This window comes from Vipera ursinii, assembly GCF_947247035.1.
Source record: "Vipera ursinii genome assembly, chromosome: 3".
Classification (NCBI taxonomy): Eukaryota; Metazoa; Chordata; class Lepidosauria; order Squamata; family Viperidae; genus Vipera; species Vipera ursinii.
Genome location: NC_139516.1, coordinates 47,836,331 through 47,863,454, shown reverse-complemented (window position 1 = coordinate 47,863,454; position 27,124 = coordinate 47,836,331). Strand labels below are relative to the sequence as shown.

Here is a 27,124-nt window from a genome sequence, read left to right as displayed (position 1 = left end):
TTTGGACACGGCGGCAGAGGCCTAAAGCGAAAAGGTTTTATAAAACCCAGCTGAAGGCCTAGGACTGGGATGCCGGCATGCATGCCCACAGAGAGGGCTCTGCGTGCCACCTGTGGCACTCGTGCCATAGGTTTGCCACCACGGCCTTAGACCATTTGTTAAAATTGATTATGTGCCATGAAGTCATGTTTTACTCCTAGCAACCACACAGATAGGTCTTCTCTATGACAATCTCTCCTTAACCCGATCTTTCAGGTCTTCCAACAATGTACCCATCATCCACCTTCCTTCTGGTCGTCCTTTTCTTCTCCTTCCACCTTTCCTAGTATTAGAGCCTTCTCCAGAATGCTGGGTCTTTGCCCAAGGGTCCATTAGACATCAGATCTGCTTATATTACTTTATATATTTAATCTTCCATTTGAATGTCTCCATCTGTTTCATGTTAGTTCACTTGAATTTATATCAAATAATTATATAGTATGGGGTATGTAATTAATTGCATTGTCTGTGGGTGATAAATACTTTGTAAATATTTTCTTTTTATCTTATTTTTTTTTGGTAAGCTATAAAAACAACTAGACACTTTCTCCATATTGATGTTGTCAAGTGTAGTTTTCAGCTTGCATTCTGAAGCTCACAGAGGCACGGGTGGTGTGTTAGGAATTCAGACTACTGTATCTCAAAGAAATAGGGGCTTGACAGGCAATGGACATCTATGACAACAAAATAATTTGGTGTACTCTTCCAATCTCTCTCTCTCTCTCTCTCTCTCTCTCTCTCTCTCTCTCTCTCTCTCTCTCTCTCTCTCTCTCTCTCCCTCCCTCCCTCCCTCCCTCCTTCTTTCCCTCCCTCCCTCTCTCTTTCTCTCTGACAAAAAAAGAATTTGCTTTGGAGGGACCATTTTTTTTTAAAAACAGAAAAAGTAGTGCTGTTTTGATTCTTTGTCTGCCCGAGCGATGACTTTTTGTTACTGAAGCAATTATAATTCTTGTGACACCCTGTTAGAAACATATTCTTAATTTAATTATTACTTACATTTTTGTGGATTACAGGCTGCTTCTGGGTTGGAGACAGTTTGCTCTATATACCCAGAAAAAAACGATCCAGAGATCAGAATTGGAAATTCCATTTTTATTTTTTCGTGCTGAATTCTTGGTGATGTGTACGTTCTGTTGCAACCTCTTATTTTTCTATGCCATCCTTTGTTATGATAGTAACAGTGGAGAGAAAGAGAAAGGCTATATTTATTCTTACATGTTCAATTTGCTCATCAAGATATGGTGTGATTAAGGGGGACTCCAAGCACCTGATTTGGATTCTTTCTCATCCTGCCTTTGGAATTCACCCTTGGGGACTGATCTATGAATTTTTACTTCTCCTTCTATCAAATTCGCTCATGCTGGTTCTTTCCTGTTACATTGGAAACAGGAACAGGCAGGAGAGTAATAAAATGAAATGAGCAGAGGGACACCTAAAGCCAATGGCTTTTAGGAATTATTTTTAAAAGAAAAAACAGCAAAAATATGCTAGTATACTGAAACTACTTTGAAAACAATAGTTTTAATTTTACCACAGAGATTTAGAAAAAAGATTGAAAAAAGAAATATTGTAAAAATCCAGAATCCAAAAGCAACACTGGCCAATGAGTCATTTGAAGAACTCGTGACCTGCAGTTGGATGCATGGTTTTAAAGTCCTGACTCATTGCTTCAGTGTCTGCATTAAAAATGGCACAGAAATTTCATCTAGAATGGCAAGAACTTCTGAAACAAGTTCTCAGTATCTGTTCAGTTCTTCTTGCTTCTGGTAATAATTAAGATGACAATAGGAGCCAGTAAGTTCTCTATTTCTGAGAACTTCTGAGGTACCTAGAAGAAACAATAAATTTGAGTTGGAGCTGGCTTCAAAACACAAGCAAAGTAAATGTTCAGTCAAGGAGTCACAGTAGAGGCAGTCCTTTGCAAAACTATGAGATCTTTTATTCTTTCCAGGTTGATCGCTTTTCTAAAGTAACTGAAAATGGGCTCTAGAATTCTAGGATGTTACTGGAAATATGAAAATTGTTAAACTCTACAGCAGGGGTCCCCAACCCCCGGTCCATGGACTGGTACCAGGCTGTAGCATGCCAGCAACTGGTCTACACAAACCAGCAAAGACCCATCCATGGGATGCAGGCAGCACTCAAAACTACACACTCTCCGGTCCATGGAAAAACCTTTCTCCATGGAACCGGTCCCTGGTGCTCAAAAGGTTGGGGACCTCTGCTCTACCGGTTCACTAGGTAGCACTTCTTGGTAGTGGAACTCAAGAAACCTCTGTTTTGCAAGCATCAAATGCCTATTTGAGCACTTCTTCTCTCATAATTTTCAGCCTTGCATATGAAATGATTATATTGTGATGTGGAAGCATATACAGCTATCCACACTCATTTATTTTTCTACATAAGGCATCTTGTTTGTTATAAGCGGCTTTCAGTTTCCCATATTCAGAAGTACTACTTCACATTGCATAGATGTAGGTGATGGAACTCATGCCACAAAATGGCTTTAATGGTTATTAGGCAAATTTAGAAGAAATTAAGGGTATCAGTGAGTGATGAGTGCCATGCATTGCCTAAATCAGAGCTAGACTGCAGTAGGAGAATGTTATTGGTTTCCTGTATTGCCTGTGGGATTTCTAAAAGCCTCTGGTTGCCTGTTAGTTTAGTTTTTAGTTTAGTTTTATTAAATTTTTATACCGCCCTTCTCCCGAAGGACTCAGGGCGGTGAACAGGGCATATAATAAAAATACAAAAATACAAAAGTTAAAATAGAATTAAATTAGTGCCCAAAATAAAACAATAAAATATACAAATATTTAAAACCCAAATTAACTCCCCATCAGGCCAGGCCAGCTTGTTCAAATAGGTGGGTCTTTAACCCGCGCCGGAAGGAGCGGAGATCCGGTGCCATCCGGAGCTCAACCGGCAGTTGATTCCACAAAGCTGGGGCGCCCACAGAGAAGGCCCTCCCCCTGGGGGCCACCAGCCGGCATTCTCTGACCGGAGGCAGAGAATGTTAGGCTAGATAAGGTTTGGTTTAATCCCGTAGGACACTTTTTATGTCCTTATGCTATCACCTGTGATGATTGGGAGGTGAAAATGCTGGTTTTCTCCTCTGCTCTCATTCCCAGTAGTTCTCTTCTTCTTGCTTCTGGCAACAATTAGGATAATAACAGCAACCAGAAATTTGAAACCAAGAAAGCCAGCCGCCAGGAAAGTGAGATTAATTCCAGCATTTGAAGGAGAGCTTTGAGAAAACACAAATAAAATATATATGAATTAGGTAATGTAGAATGAAAATGTTTATTTTAAAAAGGGGGGCTTGTTTGTCCCATTTGGCCAAACATTTCTGGCTTATATTCAGAATTATGAAGCTCAGTTGAGTGGGGATTGCTGCTCTTTCAAAGGTGAGGTTACTTATAAATTCCCTCAATGATAACTTCTCATCTCTGGGGCTGGGGGTCAACAAAATTAAAAGGACAGCTGTGACCATATAATTGAAGCCTCATCCCTTATTGCGGGTAAAAAACGGGCAACTCTCTAATCATGTAATCTGAACTACTTTACTGCCTTACCCTTTTTTTGATCTTTCTACAGATGTTCCGGCCCTGTCCTGCATTTCAGAATATGCATGCAGTTAATGCTAAGAATACTCAAAGGTAGAGAATGTGCTATCATTTGTACTTTGGAGATGTGCATCTCTATTTTTATTTTAGATTTATCCTCAGTCTGGCTGGGGAATTCTGGGAGTTGAAGTCCACACATCTTAAAGTTGCCAAGGCTGAGAAACACAGATTTAGAGTTATGAGGCACTTTCTTCTTCCTTGATTGTGATGTGTACCAAAGTCTGCTCTATCAATTTTTCTTTGTTTAATGTTATTTCTGGCTGAAATTTTTAAAAGAGTCCTTCCTTGCCAAGAGTTTGGATTTTCAAATGGTTGAAAACCTATCTTTATGGGTTGGAAACATACAGCCTGAGGACCAGATGAGACAGGATGTCATCAGACCAGAAAGTTACGATTGGATTCCTCCCAATCAAGTTTGGTCTCAGAGAGAGTAAAAAAAAATATGATAACAGACTTTGTGCAATCAAAGCCACATTCCTTTTAACGTGGGTGGGTGTGGTATGCACAACTTAAATAAAAAGGGGCTTTGACTGAATGGTCATGACTGCTACCTGCCATTTCTTTCTTTCTTTCTTGCTGAAATTCCTGTGACAATTTCCAACAATGTGGAGCAGTGGGGGCAAAAAACCAAATTGCCCCATGCCCGCCACATATATATCACAATATTTTTAAAAGCTCTCTTTCTTCCAGATAGGGCTTCACAGCAGGAACTAATTCCCACCGGGGGGAAAAAGTAGCTTCAAAAAAGAGACTGAAGCAAAAGGCACCATCCAGCCTCTGCTTCAAAACCTATAACAAAGCAAGAGCCTCACTTTCTGTGTCACTCTGATCTACTGTAATGCAAATCAGACCACTGTGAAATTCTTTCTAATATTCAGTTAAATCCCTCCTTTCTCTAATCCAAGCCTATTAATGTTGAATTGCACACTCTAGTGCAGAATGGAAAAAAAAAAGAACATATAGTCTTACCCGGAGATGCTGTGAAGGATTCTGTGTGTCTCTTGTACACTACGGTTCTCTATATCTGTTGGCAAAAATGCAGCAATGCATATTTAAGACAGTAAGAATAAATGTAATAAACAGATCATTGAACAAGATTAATTGTTCTAAATAGTGGGTACAGTTCAACTGAAAGGTAATATGTGTTAAAGAAGAAATTCCCCAGGCCTCCCACCTCCATTTTCTTGGGCACAGGGCTTCCCCTTCGACTGTACTTCTCCATCCTGAAATATACACAAAGACTCACAAATTCCATTCTTCTACAGACACTCTAGCTTTTCCTTTCTCTCTTCATTCCTATCTTTGCATAACACAGGGATGGGGAACTATGGCCCTTTTATAACTTGTGGACTTCAACTCCCAGATTTCCTGAGCCAGCCACACCACCTCTGGCATAACAGTTTAAATCTTAATTGAAACCAGAGTTTTATAACCACAAATCCAATTATTTGATGATGGGACAGAACAGGTTTAGGACTAAAGACTTACTTGTCAGAACATTCACCTTGACCTTCTGCAAGGTCGTCACAGTCCCCAAGAAGTGTGTCATACATTGATACCAACCAGCATCCTGTTTCTGGAGTGGGTTGATGGTTACCATGAGCAACCCTTCCTTGATATTGTCAGCAATGGCAGTGGTGCCATTTCTTCTCTTGAGGAAGGGCAGCCAAAAACGTCGGGCACTGACAACATGCTGGCACGTTGCCTCACTGATGTGCTTACACCAACTTTTCTCTCTCCACTGGTTCTTCTGAGGACTATAGGAGCAATTGATGGAAATGGGTTCCCCTTCAACACCAGAAACCTCTGTAATTTTCTCAGCTGTGTACACTTCTTGAAAAAGAAAGATAGCATAGTTTGGTTCCAATCTTCTATTTTTGTCCAGAGGGGCAATTAGCCTGCAATTCTTGAATCACATCATTCACAGTCTCATATAGATCCATACATCTAGAACAGTAATGTGTTCAGGTTTTGTGTTCAGGTTTTTTCCACAGTCAACAATCACTACACTGAATTTCTTTCTCATCTCCCCTTTTACTAATCCCTCCCTTTTTTCCTCCTTTTGAATATTCTTCTTTCTCCTAACAATATTCTATGCATCTTCTGTGGTCCATGAAATCTGATGGCAAAATCAGTTTTCAATTTAATATTAATATGTAGGAAAAAGAGCATTGAAAGTGATTCCTCCTATTCTGCCCTTACATGATTCACATCTTAATCATCTTTCTATAACTTTATCACTTATATTCAAAATTTAAAAAATATTAAGTCTGCCCAGCTGGAGGAACTTGTGAATCACTTAGTATAATGCTTACTGAGTTGAGACATAATATAATAATTAAAAAAAACTGTTTAAAAAGCTGTCATGAGCAGAAAGCCCTTCCAGTATTTAGTGGACTCATTCATACAATGCATTGAACAATAATGTATAGCCAGCTAACCACATTTCCAACCAACACTGAAAGGCAATTTCCTACCTGACAAGAAGACCAGGAAGATGAGATACAAAAGCTTCTTCATGTTTCCCTGGAAAATCAAGAGGTGCAAATTAAAACAGAAAAGAGAGACTTGTACCAGACAAGTAGTTTTCTTTACTAGACACAAGGGTTGAAGAAGAGGAACTTACGTTGCTCCCTGTTGTGGATTAAGCAATGCACCACCCGAAAAAAGTCTGGTATTTGCTAAAAATGTGAACATCAGCAGTGATGAGGGACTGCTATATCAGGGAAAGAAAACATGATGATCATCAAAGGTGACTGTCAACTGCAAACCATTCATGCCCAAATCTGGAGTCTCCCTGATTAATATGCAATTACTAATAAGTATACAGCTTGCCACTAGGAATGTTAACGGGCAGTCAAATGTGACACACACAAGCACTAAAATCCAGAGATTTACAACATAATCCTACATTTGAAACATAATTTTTGTGATATCAGGTCACTAAGAAGTCTCCAGTGTCTTGCTGGCTACTGGCCGGCACAATCTATATGAAGCCAAAAGAGATATTTGCATTTCCTTGTCATTTTTCTTAAAAACAAATAAACAATATTTTTTTTCCTACTATGTCCAATGAGTGGGAACTCCTTTGGATCAGCTCTGGATTTGTTTTAACTGTATTTTGGATTTAGGATCCAATGAAGGCTGGAAGTATTGTAGGAACAGAAAGATCCCCAGTGCCTACTCAATCTTGACCTAATGCCAGCCCTGGATAAAATGTTAGCAATTCTATGTATTATGCTGAGTTCTCATGTTAAATCAGTGTTTTGTACACTTTGATTGGAAATAAGCAGAATTAAAAGAGATGATCACACATTTTACATAACATTTTACTAAACAAATGTACCGTATATACTTGAGTATAAGCCGAATTTTTCAGCCCACTTTTTGGGCTGAAAAATTCCACTTCGGCTTATACTCCAGTCAACAAAAAAAACTTACCGAGGACTTGTGCGCGGCCGAGGCTTTGGTGCTTCCGGGATTGCGCGCACCTCTCCCAAGCAGCCGCCGTCCAGAGACCTGCCGAAGTTTGGGGAGGTTTGGGGAGGTGCGCGCGCACCTCCCCAAACCTCCCCAAACGTCGGCAGGTCTCCGGATCTCCGTGCCTTGCCTGCCTGCTTCTTTCCGCTGCAGAAAGAAGCAGGCAGGCAGGTCACGGAGATCCGGAGACCTGCTGACGTTTGGGGAGGTTTGGGCACCTCCCCAAACCTCCCCAAACGTCGGCAGGTCTCGGGATCTCCGTGCCTTGCCTGCCTGCTTCTTTCCGCAGCGGAAAGAAGCAGGCAGGCAAGGCACAGAGATCCCGAGACCTGCCGATGTTTGGGGAGGTGCCCAAACCTCCCCAAACGTCAGCAGGTCTCCGGATCTCCTCCCCAAACCTCCCCAAACGTCGGCAGGTCTCCTGATCTCCGTGCCTTGCCTGCCTGCTTCTTTCCGCTGCGGAACGAAGCAGCCTGAACGAAGCAGGCTGCTTCTTTCCGCTGCGGAACGAAGCAGCCTGCCTGCTTCTTTCCGCTGCGGAACGAAGCAGCCGGCGGCGGAGGCTTGCAGAACGGCAGATCGGCTTATACTCAAGTCACCAACTTTTTCCAGTTTTTGGGGGTGAAATTGGGGGTCTCGGCTTATACTCGAGTCGGCTTATACTCAAGTATATACGGGTACTCAACTAAATTCACTGCCAGGAGTTTGATTCTGACCGGCTTAAGGTTGACTCAACCTTCCATCCTTCTGAGATCAATCAAATAAGGAGCCAGATTGTTGGGGGCAATATGTTGACTCTACAGCTTAGAAAGGGCTGTAAAGTACTATGAAGCAGTATATAAGTGTTATTGCTATCTGTTTGCATAGTTTCAAATAAGTGATCCTGTGGTATGGACTGTATAATCTAATGGTGTTGTATAAGACTACCACTGTTGCAACCAAAATCTTAAAAATAATCCGATCTGCATACTTTTAGATATTTTAGATAGGAATGGTCATTGTCTGTTCTTTTTACACTGCATTTTCTTCTGCCTTTATGCTTGTAATTCCTCCTCCATGTGTGTATGTATATGACAGCTAGGGCTAGACCTTCATTCCTCTGATGAAATGGACATCTGTTCACAAAATCTATGCAATAAGTTTATGCCACAGAGTAGACCACAACTACTATTTTGCAAATTAGTAAGCTAAATAGATATTTGAGTGCTTTCTTTAATTTTGTTATGATGACTAAGCCTGGGAATTGGGTTATTGAAAATGAATCCAATTACTTCAGAACTTTGACAGAAGTCCAGATTCAGGCTAGATTCATTTCATTGCTTGGCTTCTTTAAGGCAAAAGAAATCTCATTATAGGAAATATCCCAAATCATCCATAAGACCTGTGACCTTAGCAACAGTCACTTCCTATGTATATTTTGGCCTGTTTCCTTGGTGAGTAGGCTGTAGTCTTAGTTCCTCTTCTTTTATTCTCAAATCCTTACCTTCTATTTGCATGTTTAGTAGCTCCTCCTGTCTGCTTCTCATTGCAAGTTATTTTTATTCCTATACTTATGTTTTTTTTCTTATTTTCCACTTGCCATATCTTACACCTAGTTGAGATATGTTTCAGGAGAAAATCCTATATTCGCTAGTTCTTCAAAGAACATAAACTGAGAACATGCTTTATTATGGAAAATTATTCTTCCAATTAAAGATAAAGAAGCAAAGCAGAACCATGTCTGAAACTTGCCATCCACAGCTTGGATGGAAATTCAGCAGGAAAAGATTCTAGGGCCCAATCTTTCTGATACCCTGCAATGTCTGTATTTCAGCTTGAACTGCAAGGATACTTTCTATCTCTGCATAAATTAATACGTCACAATAGTATACAAGTCTATATTTTCTTTTGTCTTCTTTTTTATTACCCATTTTCTCTTGGGGAGGATGATGCTTATATGATTATCATTAACAGTGTCTATCATCCGGGATGATAGGGCATCAATATTGGAGGAACCATTAAGATCCCCATATAGCCAGTATATTGCCAGTACTTGACTGAGACAGATCTTCAGTTCTAACTGAACATCTTTTACTCTCGGAGAAGATTTCATTTTATAATTTCTGATGTTGAAGTGTCTTCCCATTCTGCCTCTTTATGTCCTTTTAAAGATATTCAGTGATCACAAGTTTTTATTTTTTACGTCAGAGAAAAAGATCCCATTGCATGTGGAAATTGATTATTATGTAAATTGTTCGTTGCTTTCCCTTATTTTTTTTTCTTTCAATTTTGCAATATTATTTTAGGATTGTTGTCCTCGGTGTATTTTCAGTGAATAAGCTGCCCCATAAATGAAAAGATGCCTTTGATTTGGATGTACTGAGTTTGAGCTAGAGAAGTTTATTTCTGACCTGTTAACTGGACAGTCCCTCAGGTGGCATGGTCGGGCACAGTGATTTTTTTCCTGATTCCATTTCCCTCCTTGCAGCCTCCAGCATCACCTTCTGGAGTATTCTTCAACCCTGCTGTGTAAATTGCCAAGGACAAAGAGGCTGCTTGGGAACTGGACATTGATAGATTGTCTTCTTTCCTTGTATCCCAAGAGGGAGCTTGGTTTGCATAATTCTGGAAACAGCCCTTTTTCTCATTTGGGTAATTTCCTATCCCTTTCCAAATAATTTATATCAATACAGCTGTCTTTTTTCACAGTAACAGCACTGGGAGATGATTGGGTGGAAAATCACTCCAAGAGAGCAATCAAACCAGCCGTAGAGGCGCAAAATATTGAACTGAAATTTAACCAGCTCTGAAATATAAGGCAGCCTTATTAATATTAGCAGATCAGAAAATAATTCTCACAAAATTAAGACTAACCATGGAACTGAGAATAGTGTTATATCAATCATTTCTGTCAGTGTTAAAAGAAGCAATTTTGGAGCCTAAGGTTTGAGCCTAAATTTTAAAAAGTCTCATCAAGTTAAGCTGAAGTTCTACTGACCTTTTATTTTATTATCATTTGTCGCATGGTCAGCCAGATATTTAGACTGGATTTGGCATTTTTATCCATCTATTAAGTCTTTCCGAAGGACCTGGGATAGACAGACATTGTTGTTTGATGCTGTTAAAAGTATTGTTGCAGGATGTATAAGCTTTTGCAACTGACTGGTGATTTTGTCAATGCCAGTGGTGTTCAAGTGGTGCTCCTGATGTTTTGGGATTGTACCCAAGGTACCTATTAACATTGATTCTATCTTTGCTTTCTTTTGTCACAGTCATTCCACTTCTATTTGCAGGTCTTTGTACTTTGTGATTTTCTCCAGTTCTTTTTCTTCTATTCTGCTGTCTGCAGTATCCACTATTCAGACTTTTTGCCTTTCTTATCAATAGTTGTTAAGTCTGGGGTGTTATGTGGCAAGTGCTTTGTTTGAATTTTAAGGTCCCAGTGCATGTTAACTTTTTTATTTTCTATTACTTTGTCTATATTGTGATCCCACCTGTTCTTGCTTGCAGGCAAATGATATTTATTTAAGATTTTCAAATTCACAATTGTTGCTACTTTTTCATGCCATTGTAGTCAGTCTGTGTGACTTTTTTGCAGCAGCTAACTAGGTGGTCCCCTGTTTGTTTAACTTCTTTGCAGATTCTGCCTCTGCAAATAAGGTGAAGAAATAGAAGAGTATTTAGTTAGGTGCTACAAGATGATTATGCAAACTGAGCACGAACAACGGCACGAAAAGGTAGCAACAATGGTACATTGGAAGATTTGCAAGGAATACCATGAGCAAGAACTGATAGGATATTATTATTATTACAATATTTTATTCATTTATCATGTTTATATAGTTACCCATTTCACAAAAAAGCAATTCTAGGTGGTGCACAATAAAACAATTGCAAAATCAAAATATTTAAAACACAATTACAAATAAGATAGTAGAGAAAAATTGATACTAAAGCAGTGCAGCCATCTTGTTTAGATCACCATTTCCTTGAGCCTGCTAACACAGCCATGTTTTGAGGAACTTTCAGAAAATGTGGTTTTCTGTTTGAAAATTGGTGAGTGAGAAGATTTCTCCTATAATATGCTTTTTTGGAGGCTTCTTGTATGACTTTTGGAGGCAGTAGGATCATTGTGTGCTTCCAGATGTTGTATATTGTTTTCTAGCAGTATTACAACTGACTGATAAGAGCTTCTTTGAAGTTTTGCAACATTTTCCTTTCACCTTTCTGTCTGACCAGGGCCAGGAGGAAAGTACTTCCAGATAGAACATTTTGTAGTCACCACCTTCTTTTTCTGTTTTGAAAATTCTGGTCAGCAATTACCCCTTCACAGGCTAATCTTCAATAATCTTCCAGTGCCCATTTACACTTATTTTAAAAAGTTGCACTGCCGTGCAGCTGCATATCCATTCATTAGATATATTTAAAGGAACATGAAACATGATCTTCCAGCTGAAACATACAAATGAACAAACACTGGTTATAAATGAGTAAGTGAAAAGTAAGCAGATTTCTCCTTCTATCGCATCAATACATTTGTAGCTTATGGAATGTGTTTTGATGATTCAGAAGTGATAAGCCATTTTCCAAACACTGCCTGATTTACCTGAAATTATAACAGCTGTGGGTATCAGGGTTTTTGGTAGAGAGGAGTGGTTGCACAGAACTGTATTATAAATACAATGAACACTGGCATTGTATTGATTATGACCACAAAGCAACAATTAAGGGTGGAAATATTAGTAGTATAACAGTGATGTTTATTTAATTTACCTTTCAAAATTAAAAAGCCTTTGGAAAACTTATAATTGTCAGATGAAAAAGTAGGTAAAGTTTGTGCGGTCAGTTTAAGAACAGAGGCACAGACTCTAGAGGGCAGACAAAGATTGGAAATCAGTTAACAGCTGGCAGTGATCAAGGATTGAGTTAAGGTTACAAATGGTGGCAGATGATATGAAGACAGAGAGAAGATAAGCTTTCCTGCTGCTTTTAAGCAAGTTCCTTTATGTCCATTAGCGATATTTATTTAGTGCCACAGGTTAGATTAAAAAGATAAATTTTCAGAACTGTACTACGCAGTTGAGAGATACGAATGCTATGGAATTCTGTTCATTGTGAGAGCCTACAATCCCACTAATAGCCGCTAGATGGCAGTAGGTGACCACACTATTAGCAAGCTCTAACACCGAAAAACTGAAAAATAAAAAAAATTGCATGTCTTATCGCTTTGCTCCTAATCACCTCACATTCTACCTCCTTGACTTATAGTTGTTGTGTGATTGAATGGACTTTAAACACAGATAGTTTTACAGTGTTTCTCCAGTGATGGCTTCCACTTCAGGACAAAAACAGCTGGGTAAGAAAATATCGATACCTTTACACAGAAACTTTCCAAATAAGAGGCATGAAGGAAGAATATTCTTTAGATGCATTACTAAAGGAACAAAATAAAACATGTTTAATTAAGCTACATAAGGATAGTGGGCAATTGACAGAGTTTGTGTAATATCCATGGGTTATCAAAATTAACATTAATTGTAAGGAGAGAACACGCTGAATAAAACATAATAGGGCATTCACCTAATTGGGTGGTGACAGGAAGTGTCCCAGGTTCAGTAGGAAATTCCTCATTTGTGCATGGAAGTTGTACTTTAGGTAGGCTGGCTTGAAAGAAATCCCCCCTGGATTTCTATAGGAGAGGATTTGCAAGCTCTGCTAAAATGGTCTCTGCTTTTCTCCAGTAAAGCTCTATGTAAAATTCCTCATTTATTTTTGAAAGATGTATTGAAAGAAGAATATGCTCATCTGAAGTCTGCTTACAAAAAAGGGCTATTTGATTTTATTCTATTCTTCAATTTATATGGCCTCCCAATGCAAAACAACCCCGGGCAGCATACAGCATACTTAAAATAAAAACAAAAAACATCAGACCTCAGAAACAAACAACTGGGGACCATCATTCAATCCAGAAAACATCTCTTAAAAACATAACTCACAGTCGGACTCAACAGCTAGGCTAAATGCCTGTGGGAACAGCCAGAAGTTCAGTGGTTTTGAAAAGGCCAATCAGGTTGGGACAGTCTGAATTCAACAGGTCAGTCATCATGACTGAAAAGGCAGGTAAGTCCCTAGAACCCCCAGCTTTGGTGCAGTGGTTAAGGTATCACCTGCTATTATGACATCATTGGGCCTTCCTGTTGTAAAGGACGATCAAAGAACAAGGTGAATTCCTTTGCACCTGACACCATACCCAGGAACCTGGTCTTGATGAAGCTATTACAAAGGAAGCCCGCACAAGTTTTGAAAGTTCCATCTTAGCTTAGTCAGAACTGAAGGTGGGGCTGAGATGACTGACCATCACATCTTGCAGGCCATTTTTAAAATTTAGATCAAGTACCTTGAAGTTGTCCTTGTGTGTCCAGACAGAAAAAGTACAAACGTTGAGCATACAGCCATATCAAGAGGATCAAAGGATTTGGGTGGGAAATTCTAACAAATATGGTTGTATGTACATTAGCCTAGCACAGGGTGGGATACTATCTGTAGAATTTCTAAGCCATGTTTCTTTCACACATCACCATGAACCAAAACCAACTTGTCTTTGTGTAGAAAAATTCTGTAGTTTTTCCCCCTGTAAATTCTCTTTTGGTATGATGAAAGAAAGGTTGCTTGTGTTTTAAAAGAGAAAAAAAAATGTTGATGAAATGTCACTGTGTAAAGTGTGCTATTCTTGGTCTTACTGAATTATAAAGCTGGCCAAAAATATATGTGTCTTATCTTTCATAGTATACTCCTCTCTCCAGCAGGGCGGAATCATCAGAAAATTTATCTGCCCCCTCTGGACTATTTTTGTTAAGAAAGGGGGGGCAACCATGTGGTCTTCAGGACTGTAGGGAAAAAAAGCAGAACCAAGGGTAGCGCTTTCTATCCTCTCTAACAGTGAAAATCACCACCATGAGAAAGTCAAAATATCTGAGTCCCCCGTGAAGAAGGTAGAAAAACAGAAGCCTCTTTCACAGGGGAATAAAACTTTGGAGGAACTGCAAGAGGGCCGAAGGAAACGGTTGAGATGGCATGCTGGGGGGAGGGGGAAGAAGCGGGTGGATGCTCCCAGGATGGCTGTGAATCAAGGATGAAATCATTTAGCAAGGATCCTTCAGGACGGAGGGGTTAAAAGTACCTGGGGAGGCGGGTATGGTGGTAGATAGAAGATGCGGCATCCCAGGCCAAGCAAACGGTGGAGTTCTGGGTACACCGGGAAGTGTCAGCCTGCAGAGATATGAGCACAGTGGGCCTGGCTGTATTGTAAAGCCAGAGAGGCCCCACAGCAGCCGGCAGCAGCTTAGTAAGAGGCCTGGTGTTTGGTCTGTTCCACATCAATGGGGCGTCCAACATCAATGGGGCGTCCAGCTGTGGCTGAGGATGAAAGAGAAAGAGAGGATTAAAGGCTCCCAGGGCCGTTTCTAACCCGCCTAAGACTTACTGACGGGGCAGTGTGTAGCTTCAAGAAGCCTTCTTCATATGGAAAATATTAGGAAGCAAGCAAAAAAGAGTTTCTATCCAAACAGGAGAGATGTTTGTTCTGAAGAGCCCTAGAAACTCAGTATCACTTGGATCCAAGTCAAAAAGGCAGATGCGGAGACCGATTCCCACTGCAGCCCAAGAGAAGGATTACATATTCAGTGAATTTATGTTCACATTTATTAGGGAGTAAAGGTGGATTTGCAGCCTGAGGCTTAAATCAGCATTTCCTTCAGAATGATCTGTAGCGTGAATTATAACATCAAGATGGAATCAAGATTCATTATTTATTTTTCAAGAGTCTCGCCCACATGAACAACATCACCCGTGTCATGGAAATCCCCCGAGAGACACCGAAAGCCATCTTTTATATCTTATATGGAAAAGATCTGCGTCTCAATGCTTTCTCCGTGCCTTGTTTCCAAAGATGCATGCCGGGATCACAGCCTTTGAAGTGTCACAGGAATAGCACGATTTGTGTGAAAATATGACCAGGAAACTTGATGTGGAGGTAGAGGGGAGCAGAAAGACAAAAGGCCTGTTTGACCATGAATGGCAGAGAAGGAGTATACGGAGGCAGGATGAGCGGCTGGGTGGGAAACAAATATAAATAGGGAACCAGTGAAAGGATCAGGGAATGAGGGAAAGAAGGCAGGGGCTGGAATAGCAAGGGAAGACCTGCCTGCTTTGCAGTTGTGTTATTAAGGAGGTCACTAGGTGAGAGGGTCAGGCCTGTAGGAATTGAGGCCCATGCTGCTGCAGGATGTTTGTTATTGGCAACAAATTGCTAACAGAAGTGAGAATCATTGTGCTGGGGGGGGGGGGAAAAGGAGGAGGAGGCTGTCTTTTGCAAAGCAGGTTTGAAGGGCACAGAGCAGGCCCACCCCCCACCCCCCAACTTAGGAGCCAGTATGCAGCCCATAGGTTAAAGTTGAGGATAAATAATCTACAAAGCCAGGATTTCCTATCTCCTGTTTTTGGCTGCAGCACTCTGGCTCCTCTCTTCTCCCCTCTCCCCTCTCCAGAAGTTGTGGATGCTCCGACACTTGAGATTTTAAAGAAACAGTTTGGACAGCCATTTATCTGAAATGGTGTAGGGCAGGGGTGTCAAACTGCCGGCCCGCAGGCTGGACACGTCACACAGAAGCCGCGCCCACCCTATTGCCGGCAATGGCAAAACAGTCCCGATACGTTGTGCGACGTCACATGACGTTGCGAGCTTGACATGTCTGGTGTAGGGTTTCCTCCCTAAGCAGGGAGTTGGACTAGAAGATCTCCAAGGTCCCTCACCACTCATTTTGTTCCAGGCCCTCCTTTATTTTTTTCTCTCCCTCTTCCTTAATTTTATTTTGCCATCGTAGTATTCTCTCCGTCTTATAAAAAAGCTTCCCTTTTCCCATTATCCGGCTCTTAGCTTATCCACAAAGGAGTGGGTGAATTTTCTCATATCCATGTTTATGAACTGATACAGAAGTTGCCAGGACAGGAAGGCCTGGAGGAACGTTGTCCATAGGGTCGCGATGGGTCGGACACGACTTCGCAACTAACAACAACAGAAGTTGCCTGATACTGCAACTGTGGACTCTCTGGCTGCCTCTACAAAATAAGCCCAAACAACCAAAACACACTCGAGCACTATGGTTTACCTTTTTCTTATATTGGAGAGATCTCTGTACCACAGCATTTGGCACCTGGAAGGCACTTCAGGAGATTTATTAGTACACCTATTCTATTTGACCTGCTACATAGCAGCATCTAAGTATCCTTGGCTGAGCAAACAAACAAACAAACAAGAAATTCAGATCTAGTTAGTTAGTACTTGGAAGAAAGATGGCCAAAACATTCCATGGTTGTCAATTAAACTTGAAAATTTAATATTTAACATCCCTGAAAGCTGTGACAAAATGCTCTACCTTTACTTTTAGATCCTGCTTGTGGATAAAAGAAAAGAATCGTCATTCAAACAAATATATGAAAGCAGTCTGAAATGGTGCCTGCTTTGGGAAATTTTAAGTGAAGTCAAGAACAACTAAAGCACAACATTTTATGATAGTAAGAATACAAGCATTTCAGTTGTGATACAATATTTGTTGCCAATAAACTAGAAATTAAACTTTAATTTAGCAATCCCTCAGTTAGATCTGACCTTGCTGGGAGACAATAGGCTGTTCTAATTTCAATCTCAGCCTTCCAACTGGGGAAAAATACTGCAGAAAATTATTAAAAAGTTCGCTGAGGTAATGTGCAATCTTAGAGAAGTTTATTCAGGAACAAATCCCATGGATTTTAATGTAACTTAATCCCCAAAGTCTATGTACTTCTGGATAGACATATAACTTGTTTGTGAATGTGCATAGGGTGAATATTCAAGGTGACTAAATATTAAGTATTTAGTGAGATAAGTAAACTGGGTATATTCACCTGGATACTCATACAAGAAGAAGCAATAAATTGGAAGAGGATTTATTGAGACGCATATGATTTATGAAATAATCTCACAATGGTTTATTATTTCTCCTAATTTTACATACAGTAATTTAAGAATAAAATAAGGAAGCAAACTTAAAAGTCGTAGGCTCTACACAAGCAGTGAGTAGGGGAACACTGCAGTTCCCTTAAATTAACCAGTGGAACTCCTTGCCATCACTTGTTAAGAAAGTTCTTAGCAATGATTAAGCTTCCCAGTAACGTTCTCACATTAGGTCTGCTGTTACACTACAGAGGTGCAGGGTGTTCTTTCATCTACCTCTTCTGAAAGCTTCTTAATCAAGGTTTTGCCCCTATCCCTGAGACAGCTGTATAGACATCTCTTTGTGACTCCATCTCTCTTCTAATTCACTCACTGGGTAGTCGATGTGGATGAAGGTCTGCTGAGCTGCTGTCTGAGTTGCTTAGTTAAGAACAATAAACAAATGCCTAAATGGAAGATTATTCTTTTAAACCTGACTTCTGCTGCCTGCTAGGGAAATGCAAACAGTCCTGAAGCGCCCACCTCCTGTCCCGCTGCAGCCTCTGGCTTCATGCCTCGCTTGAAATCTGATCTCCTTTGCTTTGGAACAGCCAAGTTGCTTGGCCTCTGCGTGCACCTTAGCCCCTGACCCTGTCTAGGCCCTCCTGTCCTTTTTCTGACACATGCCAGGGCAAATATTCACCCAAATGCACTTACTACTTGCACATTCTCCAGTAAACTTGCTTAGTCACATTACATTCACTCACACTTAGCGGGAGTTTGGATTTTGCTTCCTGGACTTGAATCCCTAAGAAAGGCAAGTCGGCCGGCCGTTAGTATGCACGTTGGCTGGTTAGGAAGATGCAAATGTGCTTCCTAATGTGCATCTCTGTTCAGTCTCTGCCACTGCTTTATTTATTTATTTGGAGGATTTTTAATCCTGCCTTGAAGACCGTAATAATTCTTTTCCAAATGACTAGGGTCAATTTAAAAAAGACAAACAAGTTTGTAAAACTTGGAAGAGATAAGAGACCAGCCCTTTAATGCCAGAAGGATGCTGTAAAGAACAAGCGTGACATTTACTCTGCTTCTGGCTGGGTTGATCTCTTGCTAAAATTGGGAGCTCTGATCTTTTGGCCAAAGGGTGAGTTGACAGTGTGCTCAACTCTTGGCAGGATATGTTTGTTTTTCAGGGCGGATACAACTATTAGCTTCTGGTCAGCACAAGGAACAAAAATGATCACCTCTTTCTTTTAATGTTCCTCCTAAGAGGACAGAGATCCTGTTTCTCAGTGTTCTTTGGTTGCTGGCTGATGGATGAGGCCAGAATGTGCTTCCCTTCAGCACGCTTGTGTCATATATCAAATCCTTGAATTCCCTGCTAATTATCACATCCAGAGTGTATTTGCACCATTTGTTGTGCCATCCAGCAGCATCCATTGAAAAGGATGAGACCCAGGAACAGCTTAAGTGAGCATAGTGCAATATTGTCCCTTGGTAAATAGGAAACTGAAATAATCTTTCCCAGGTGCTTGTCTGGCTCTTGTATTCCGATATCCCAACAGGCCATAAAGAACCGAAACATAAAATAATGAGCCAGGTGGTATATGATGTTATGCATATATAGGCATCATGACTACACTTAGCCAGTGATTCCATGTGTTGAAAATGATGGTCAGATGCAGTACACATGTGGCCATAGCAATCTTTTTAATCCCCAGGGGCAACCAGCAAATGAAACAGGATGGCTTTCTTTTGGGACGTGAGTAAGAGAGTTAAACGCTTACCCCCAAAATCTGGTTGCTTCCACTAATCGGTGAAAATCCTATTCATGTTTTCATTTATATTTTTATCCTTGGTGCTGTTATGCCAGAAGACCAGTGCATGAAAATGGCTACAAGTAGCCGGCTATGCTGTGGGTCTCAAATTTGAAGCTACTCATTTATTTTTCAGGATGGATCCTAACATTTCTACCATATGCTGACTTCATTTCCTTCGAAGACAATTGTGTGCTTCACAGCTGACTTTTGGATGCTCCTAGGAATCTTTTCAATGTGCCTTTTAAAAGATGTAAAATACCGAAAATGGTTGGGCAGTAAAACAAAAGGACGGGTCAAATCTTTCCCCTTCACTTCTGCAGTAACACAGATAGTTCTGATTCTTATAATGATTCCAGCAAAAGGCATTTGCACATCTGAAAACACTTGATAAGTCCGAGTTAAAATGCTATCCATCAGTCCTTGATCCAGCAGGAAACTGTACCTGCATAGCATTTGTTGTCCCCACGGCTGATCACTCTCCTGGCATGTTGCCACTGCTTTTATTTATACTTCTTATATTTGTTAAGGAGAGTGACTGATGGATTTCCCCAACTTTTTTTTCCTTCACTTTCACCAATGTCTCTTACTGGTGGAAAAGGACCCACTGATCACCTGTTTTTACTTGGTAACATATCCAACATGAGACCATGAGACGTGGCACTCAAGACTATCTATCTATCTCTCCCACTAAAAGCAGCATTAATTGAAATGCAGCAAAGAACTGAAGGTGAGGGTATCACATCACACACCTTTTTTGGCTACCTGCTTGGAAAGGCATAGAAAGGGAAATCACACATTTGTTGCTCCACGTACTCAAGCAACTGAATCACTTAAGTGCCTGAAGACATAGGAAAGAACATGAGAAACTGCCTCCTACTCTTAAGATACTTTCCGATAAAGATTCAGTTCTACTTCCAATGGTATTGGGAGAGAGGGCGGAGAGAGAAGTCTCTGGAAGTCACTCTCATGGATTTCCATCAATGCTTTCCATCAGTTTTGTTCTAAGGAAAGTTTCAGAAGCATTCTAAGAAAAAAGTGTCTCAATAACGTCCAATCAATAGCAATAATTTCAGCAGCAGAGGTAGCAGCTGTCTGGAAATTATGCACATTTAATTTTTATTTTTTTTTTTGCTGGCCATGCTGGCTGACAACTCTGGGAATTAAACTTTTCGAATACAGAGTGCACCAGGTCTGGTCCATGTATTAACGCAGGAATTGGCCGTACTAATTCTTTGAGTGGATGCTCCCTCAAAATGCTCAGGACCATGATACAGAAAGAGGATGGTGGGGATTCACACCGAAGATTCTGAGGGCCTGCATGTGGCCATGGACCCTCCAGACACGTGCTCCTCCATGTCATAACAAGAGAGGCTATTTGTTGAACCCTCCACTGCTCTTCTCCTTGCTCTTCTCCCCTGCCTGCGTTGGGCACAATCCAATTCTGCAGCAGGAGTTGGGGAAGAGAGTGGATTAAAGGATTGACAGAGGAATGTCAGTGATTCAGCATCTCTCTGGCAAGGCAGACTTTGGGGAAAGCCATAACATCATGTTTAACAATTAGCATGCTACTGAGCAGAGGGGACGGCAGATTTTACAACTGGTTGCACGAAGCCCAGACCAATCTAATTTTGTGCATCCTAATCAGTACTTTTAATACACTGCATAAAGATTTCTTAAAGTTTATCTGCAGATTGGCGCAGAAGGGTCAGAGAAGCAACTTTTGCATTAAATACGCACAAAAGTAATGTCTAACGTAGTTATACGTGGCATAGGTGCACAGCAGAGTAGAAAAATATGCAAAAATGGATTTAAGTTAACGAAGATGCCAAATTTTAAGGGGAAAAAAAATCCAGCATCAGTTGTGAACGTCTGTCTTGAAATACTGTACAGCCGAAATCAGCATTAGTAGGCAAGGGAAAGCACGCAAATCAATCCAGTGCACTTAACAGACATTGTGTTTTCCCCTGGTGTGGTTTTGGTTTTTACATCCTGATTCACACCGGCAATAAAATGGGGCTAACTGGATAAATTGCCACAGAACGCCCTAGTAACCCAAAGGGGTATGATGAGCTGGCCACAACCATCCGAAATGCCGCTCTACATGCCCTGAAGTGACATAGAAAAAATAAATAAAATAAAAATAAAAATCAGGCTGTTAGAAGTTTTGCTCCTGCCGGCCGTTTAGCAGGAGCCATATTATTGGAAAGTGGAAGAAGAAAAGCTTGTGTCAGCTGGAAAAAAAAAAGAGAGGCAGCCCAACTTACTCCTTAGGAACGCCCTGCCTGATTATTTCACTCTTTATTTTCTGTTCCCGGGATTTTCTGTTATTTCCACACACCCCCTTCGCCCCCTCCCAAATCCCGGCGCAAAACTGTTCAAGGAGTCAGTCACCTCATCAAACTAAAACAAAATCAGATCCTTCTCGTCCCGGTCCCGACTCAGATGTAGAAAAACGCCGAGGCCTCCAAAGTCCCAGAAGGGCTGCGTGCTAAAGAGGACTTTTTCCAGCCGGATCGGGGAGGCAGACAATAGCGGTGCCTTCCGCGCTTTTAGCGCTTGGATTCCCACACCGATCCGCTGTCGCGCCCGCCTTTCTCCCCTCTCTCCTCGTCCTTCGGGCTTAGGGCCACGGATTTGCCCTTTCGCTGGCTCTCAGACCGAAGGGAGAGCGTTTTATTCGGCTTCTTGGGCTGAAGGGAAGGGAAGGCGAGAGACAGCGAGAAGGAAAGAGGATTTGGAAAGCGCCCGTCCTCTTTCGACACCGCTTTTTTTTTTTTAGCAGATCGTCCCCGCTTCCCCTTTTTGCCATTTGAAATGTTTTCCACAAAAAGAAAAAGGCGCAGACCCACAGGGATCATTTGTGTGTGTGCGCGTGTAGGTGTGTGTGTGTGTGTGTGTGAGGTGGTCCGGGAAATATTGGAGGGATGGAGGTGGGAAGAAAAACCATTTCGGGACGACCCCACCTGCCGGAGCTGGCTGCTGACAAGGGCTGTCGCTTTCGTACGGCGTTTGGCCCGAGCGTCTTTCCCGGTTCCCTGTGCGCCCTTACTGCAGATGCTGACAATGAAAACACTATTCCCGTGTCTTTAAGTGTCTTCTTCCCCTGAAAAGTCTCTCTCTCTCCCCCCCCCCCACTTCACTATTTAGAAAAGCGGACTTAATGCGATTCTACCGTCTTTCTTTCTTTCTTTCTTTCTTTCTTTCTTTCTTTCTTTCTTTCTTTCTTTCTTTCTTTCTTTCTTTCTTTCTTTCTTTCTTTCTTTCTTTCTTTCTTTCTTTCTTTCTTTCTTTCTTTCTTTCTTTCTTTCTTCTTTCTTTCTTTCTTTCTTTCTTTCTTTCTTTCTTTCTTTCTTCTTTCTTTCTTTCTTTCTTTCTTTCTTTCTTTCTTTCTTTCTTTCTTTTCTTTTCTTTGGGAAATTGTACATGGGTGATCCTTAATTCCAAACCCGTTCTCTCTCTCTCTCTCTCTCTCTCTCTCTCTCTCTCGCTTTTTAATTGTTTTGAAACGCTTCGGCGAGAGGGAAAGAAATTGTCCTACTTCTTTTGGCACATCTTTAACCTTTCAGTATCTCCTACAAAAAAAAATTAAAATATATTATACATTTTTAAACAGGGAGGTTTTGACAGGTCAGTTGCAAGCCCTCCAACCCTCTCCCCCACTCCCCAATCATTTTCTTATGCGGTATTGGAATAAGACAATTTTGCCGCTTGGATTTTTTTGACAGTTAAATTGCAATGTAGGCAGAGAACGGAATAGGGATCCTGTCTCTTTAACTCCGTAACTAGACAAAGACTTTTTCCCCTTTGAGAGCTGAGCCCGGGATCAGAACTGTCAGATGATCTTCCAGCACTTGGGAGAGTTTGCAGAGTCATAATTATATCTTTTAACCTGTCTTGCTCTTTGCAAAAGAAAGGTCCTATTATATTGAAATGAGATTATTAGCCATCAAATACTTTCTTTCTTGGGATTCTTCTCTATTTTTTTTAAATTCAAATACCTTAACTACTTTGCAATTGAATTTTTATAAGATTTACTTTATACTAAATAAATGTTCTATTGTGGTGATTTAAAAATGTTTTAAATGGGTATTTTCAATATGCTAAAAAACACACCAGGAATGCTTGAAATGCTATCCATATAATTAAAGAAAAGGTAAGTTTTCAGAGCACAAGTTATGTGGATTTTTTTTCCCTTTTCTTGCAATAAAACCATGGCAAAATGTTTTGCTTCCTGGGATCTCCTAAAAATCTGCTTTGCCATATGGTGTTCATCTTACCTCCTCCTTTTCTGTTTTAGTTTCAGCCAAAATACAACATTATTGAAAGAAAACCAAATTAACTTAGGTGATAGGGAAAAAAGGAAAATACACAAAATTAAAATAAATACAAATTACAAAATTAAATGCGGGTCTTATGAGGATGACACATGGAAGACATCCAACAAAAAGGAATATTAACAGTATTAATAATATTCATATTACTGAAAATAATGGGTGACTTTGGTCAATGAATTTGGGACTAGAACACTAAATTTTGTTTTTCATGAACAGGATTGGTTTCGTTACTTTGATGAATAACGTGTCTATAGTCCCTGTTGTTTTGAGCACTGGGCCTCCTCAAGAAGAAACCTAAACATTCTTATAGTTGTCCAGTTGAATCCAGTTGATCCTATTGTTAAAAAGCATAGTGTGCCTGGTTTGGTGAAGAAGGGGAAGATTTCCAACTGTTCCAACTGATTTCCAATTTATTCCAAGAATAAACTGTCAGTTTTCATTACATTGTGGGTAAATCATATCCCTGCCTGGTCTCTATAATATCTATTCTAGAGTCCCAAGGATCTATCAGCTCTGTTATCTTGGGGTGAGAGGAAGTGTAGGACCCATGTCCCTTCCCTTCTATTTCCCTTTCCCAAGGCTCATAAACATGCCTGTTGCCAACGACACTATCAGTCATACATAACATCTCATGATCTCCACTGTATGTCAGAATTCAGAGCAGCACAAGATCCAGAGAGCTGAGAAGGGAGCAATTTGCTGATCTATATTCTGGCAGAAGTTGCGAGACGGAAAGATTGGTTAGCAGATGTTTTTAATTATTAGCTGCTCTGATGGAAATCCTTTCAAGCTTGAACAGAGGGTTATAAGTAAGTATGCAAAGAAGGAATTATTCTAGGTTTAGTCTGAGGATCATAGACATAAAATCTTGCTTAAAGTCAATTAAAATGATTTCATCCTTTCGTCTTCAGCTCAGACACAGGACTTGGGTTGAAGGGGCCCAGTGTAAAATACGCTGCTGGGTAAAAACTTCAGGGTGCTCCAATTTCTACTCCCACCCACCAATTTGTCCCTCTCTTCTGGTACTTTTCCTCACTTACCAGGCAGTATCACTGGTACTCCTGTCGCTTTCATTAGCCTTCAAGAAAGTTTGGTTAGAGGGAAAATGAGCAGTCATCCCTAACATCTTCATTTTGTCACATGGCCACTGTAGAAAAGAGCAAGGGGTCGCAGATGAGCAGAAATCTTTTAGTTGTTTTTTTTAAAAAAATAAACATATATGATGCTTAACTTGGGGGTGCTTTGGGCTAAAGGGCCTTGGTCTCATGCTTGTCAATCAAACCCAATCTCATTATTGTTTTAACTGATGGATTAGATTTTACGCTGATTTCAAATGGCCCCTATAAACATTTTCATTGCCTATGTTTGTTTAGATTATTTAAGGGAAAGGAAAAGAAATGGAATGAGGAGAGAAACTGAGAGTAATCAGATGGGAAAGAGGGCATTCTTTATTTTCAATAGTTAGAAAAGTTGCACATGCATTTTTGTTTCCTTATCTGAGCAATCAAATCAGCTTTGCTATTCAGCTATTAACATTCAGAAGAATCTCCTCCTTTGCATTAGGTTACTCTGAGAAACAATGGTTCCCATGTTACAGGTTGGAGCTGAAGTTAGATCCCACACAATCCACCAAGCATTCCTTTCTTCCTTCTCTTTTCACATGACATAGTTGATAATCTTAATGAAATGATTTTCTGGTTTTATATGTTGTGCCTGTTAAATATTTATCCAATAGGGCATCCAGAAAACAAAGCTTGAATCATATTTGACTTGTGAAAAAGGCCAAATGCTTAGCACTCTTCACCATGGGTTGTCTTAGGGTCAAAATACCTATAATTACATAGTGTTTATTTGGTGAAAGTTTGTATGTCTGCCCCTAAGATACATAAATATGGATCCTTAGGAGGCTCAAATATAGGCTCTGTATGTTTTTATGCTCATTATTCCTTACATTCCATTGAAATCCTCCATGCATTTTTAAGGAATGATGAATGGAAATTACTTAATTTGCCATTAAACATTTTGTAGAAGTTGTATCTATGAAATGTACAGTATTTGCCTTCCATTCTATATCGACATGAAGCTGCAGAATGTTGACTTTTATCCATTAAATGCCTGAGGTGTTAAATACAATGTAAAATAAGTTTGACTTTTTATTGTCTTGGAAGAATTCTATTGTCATAATTGGGCTGATATGAATGTCTGGGAAATATTTGTATAATAAAGCTTGTGAACTAATGTTTTGGCCAAGTAACTGAGGTTCAGACCACAACTATTTTGATTATACTGCAATCACTAGTCTAAAAACCAGCATCGATGCATAAGTGCATAATTTTGTAGTTGAAATGAATAAGATAATTCTTGGGTGTATACATTAATATAAATGACATCATAAGTTGAGATATCAAATGATTTCCCTTTAAATATATCCATGTTTAATTGTACCATAATTTAGGTGGTCTTTGTGTAATATAGATATAATCCACTCCTTTCCAGAGCTGTGCACAAACATTTTGCACTTGCCACAAACTTCATGAAATGGATTATGATTATTTTTTTTGCTGAAAGAGGTTCTGAAATTCGATCCATTCCTGGGGTGCAATGGTAATAAAGAGCAAGGGGAGAAATATACTTATTTTCTTCATGTTTTCTCTTAGCAGATATCCTCATGATTCCAATTTTGTAGCAGTTATCATAACACAACCTTATGCTTTCTTAGATTTTTTAAAAGAGAGCTATACTAAAGGTTACTGTACATCCGGGGCTGGGGTGTGTGTGTGGAAGAATAGATTCAGATTTGCTTCTTATCCAATTAGCATTTGGCATCCTTAGACAACCCGTAGGACAGGAGACAACCCCCATTGGCACCACCTGACTACCTGACTTACCTAATTTGAATGTTTATTTTAGATTACAGTATTTGAATTAAAAATAAATGAATTGAAAGCTATCATCATACTTCAAAACAAAGTGCCAGCCTTCACAATCATATTTATTTGCAGGAATGTCTCTGATGCCCAGATAGATCATGTAGGCATTCTCGGTGGGTGGTCTTGTGCTTTGCTGAGGAGTTAACTCACCTTCCCAGAAGAAGACAAAAAATTGCTCGTGAAGTAGCAAACATCCCAGAGAGACAGAGGCAGTAACAGAGAAGAACCTTAACATTTTGCCTTTTGATTAGTGGTTTCTGACGGAGCATGTCCACAGTGGTAGCCATCTTAGGAGATCAACTGTGACATGTTCTAAAACCATTCAATCAGACCACATAGGTGGCATACTTTTATTACAGGACTTATTTGCCCCAGCTGAACCCACATTTGTTTTGATGCCTGTCCATTCTCTTCAGGACTTTGTGAGAAATGAAAATGATGCAGCCAATTCACCCAGTTGATAACAACTTTGGAACCTATCACCATCAGGACCTGTTAACTACTGGAGCTCATGCTAAGTTTTCCCCACTTCTACCATATATCTATACCGCTATATTTTCTTATTTCAGAGAAAGAAAGATAGATCTGGTATATATTTTTTTCTTATGGATAGAACAGCAGTTAAAGAAGTACAGTCGAGTGGAGAAATTATGAGAGAAGAAAGGGCTAAACAGACATGCTTATTTTAAAAAATTATCATCAAAGAAAAAAGTGAAAAATATAAAAATTTGTAGAATGTATATCTATTATATCAAAATGACTGGAAAGATGGATTCAGCATTTTAGGGAAGTGATTTTTTCAGGTTCATAGAAGATCCATTTGATCCATTTGAAGTCTTCAGAGTTCAAAAAAATATTTGCAACACAATTAAAAGATAGTCTAAACCATTTCTCTTGAAAAATCAATGTAACAGGTATAGTGCTCTTCATTTTTAGCAGTGGAACA

General features: G+C 40.1%; 1 protein-coding gene across 1 annotated transcript in view; it reads right to left on the bottom strand.

The window, feature by feature from the left end:
- Positions 1–1,177: 1,177 nt before the first annotated feature.
- LOC310638847 (triggering receptor expressed on myeloid cells 2-like) overlaps positions 1,178–27,124 on the bottom strand; it is a gene marked incomplete at its 5' end in the record, with an annotated part of 36,829 nt that continues 10,882 nt past the window's right edge. The window contains 4 exons of the mRNA XM_083360208.1: positions 1,178–1,867; positions 3,117–3,286; positions 4,635–4,689; positions 5,154–5,498. Of these exons, the coding sequence (XP_083216334.1) occupies positions 1,776–1,867; positions 3,117–3,286; positions 4,635–4,689; positions 5,154–5,498 (662 nt within the window). The 3' untranslated portion in view covers positions 1,178–1,775. The remainder of the gene's footprint in view (positions 1,868–3,116; positions 3,287–4,634; positions 4,690–5,153; positions 5,499–27,124) is intronic.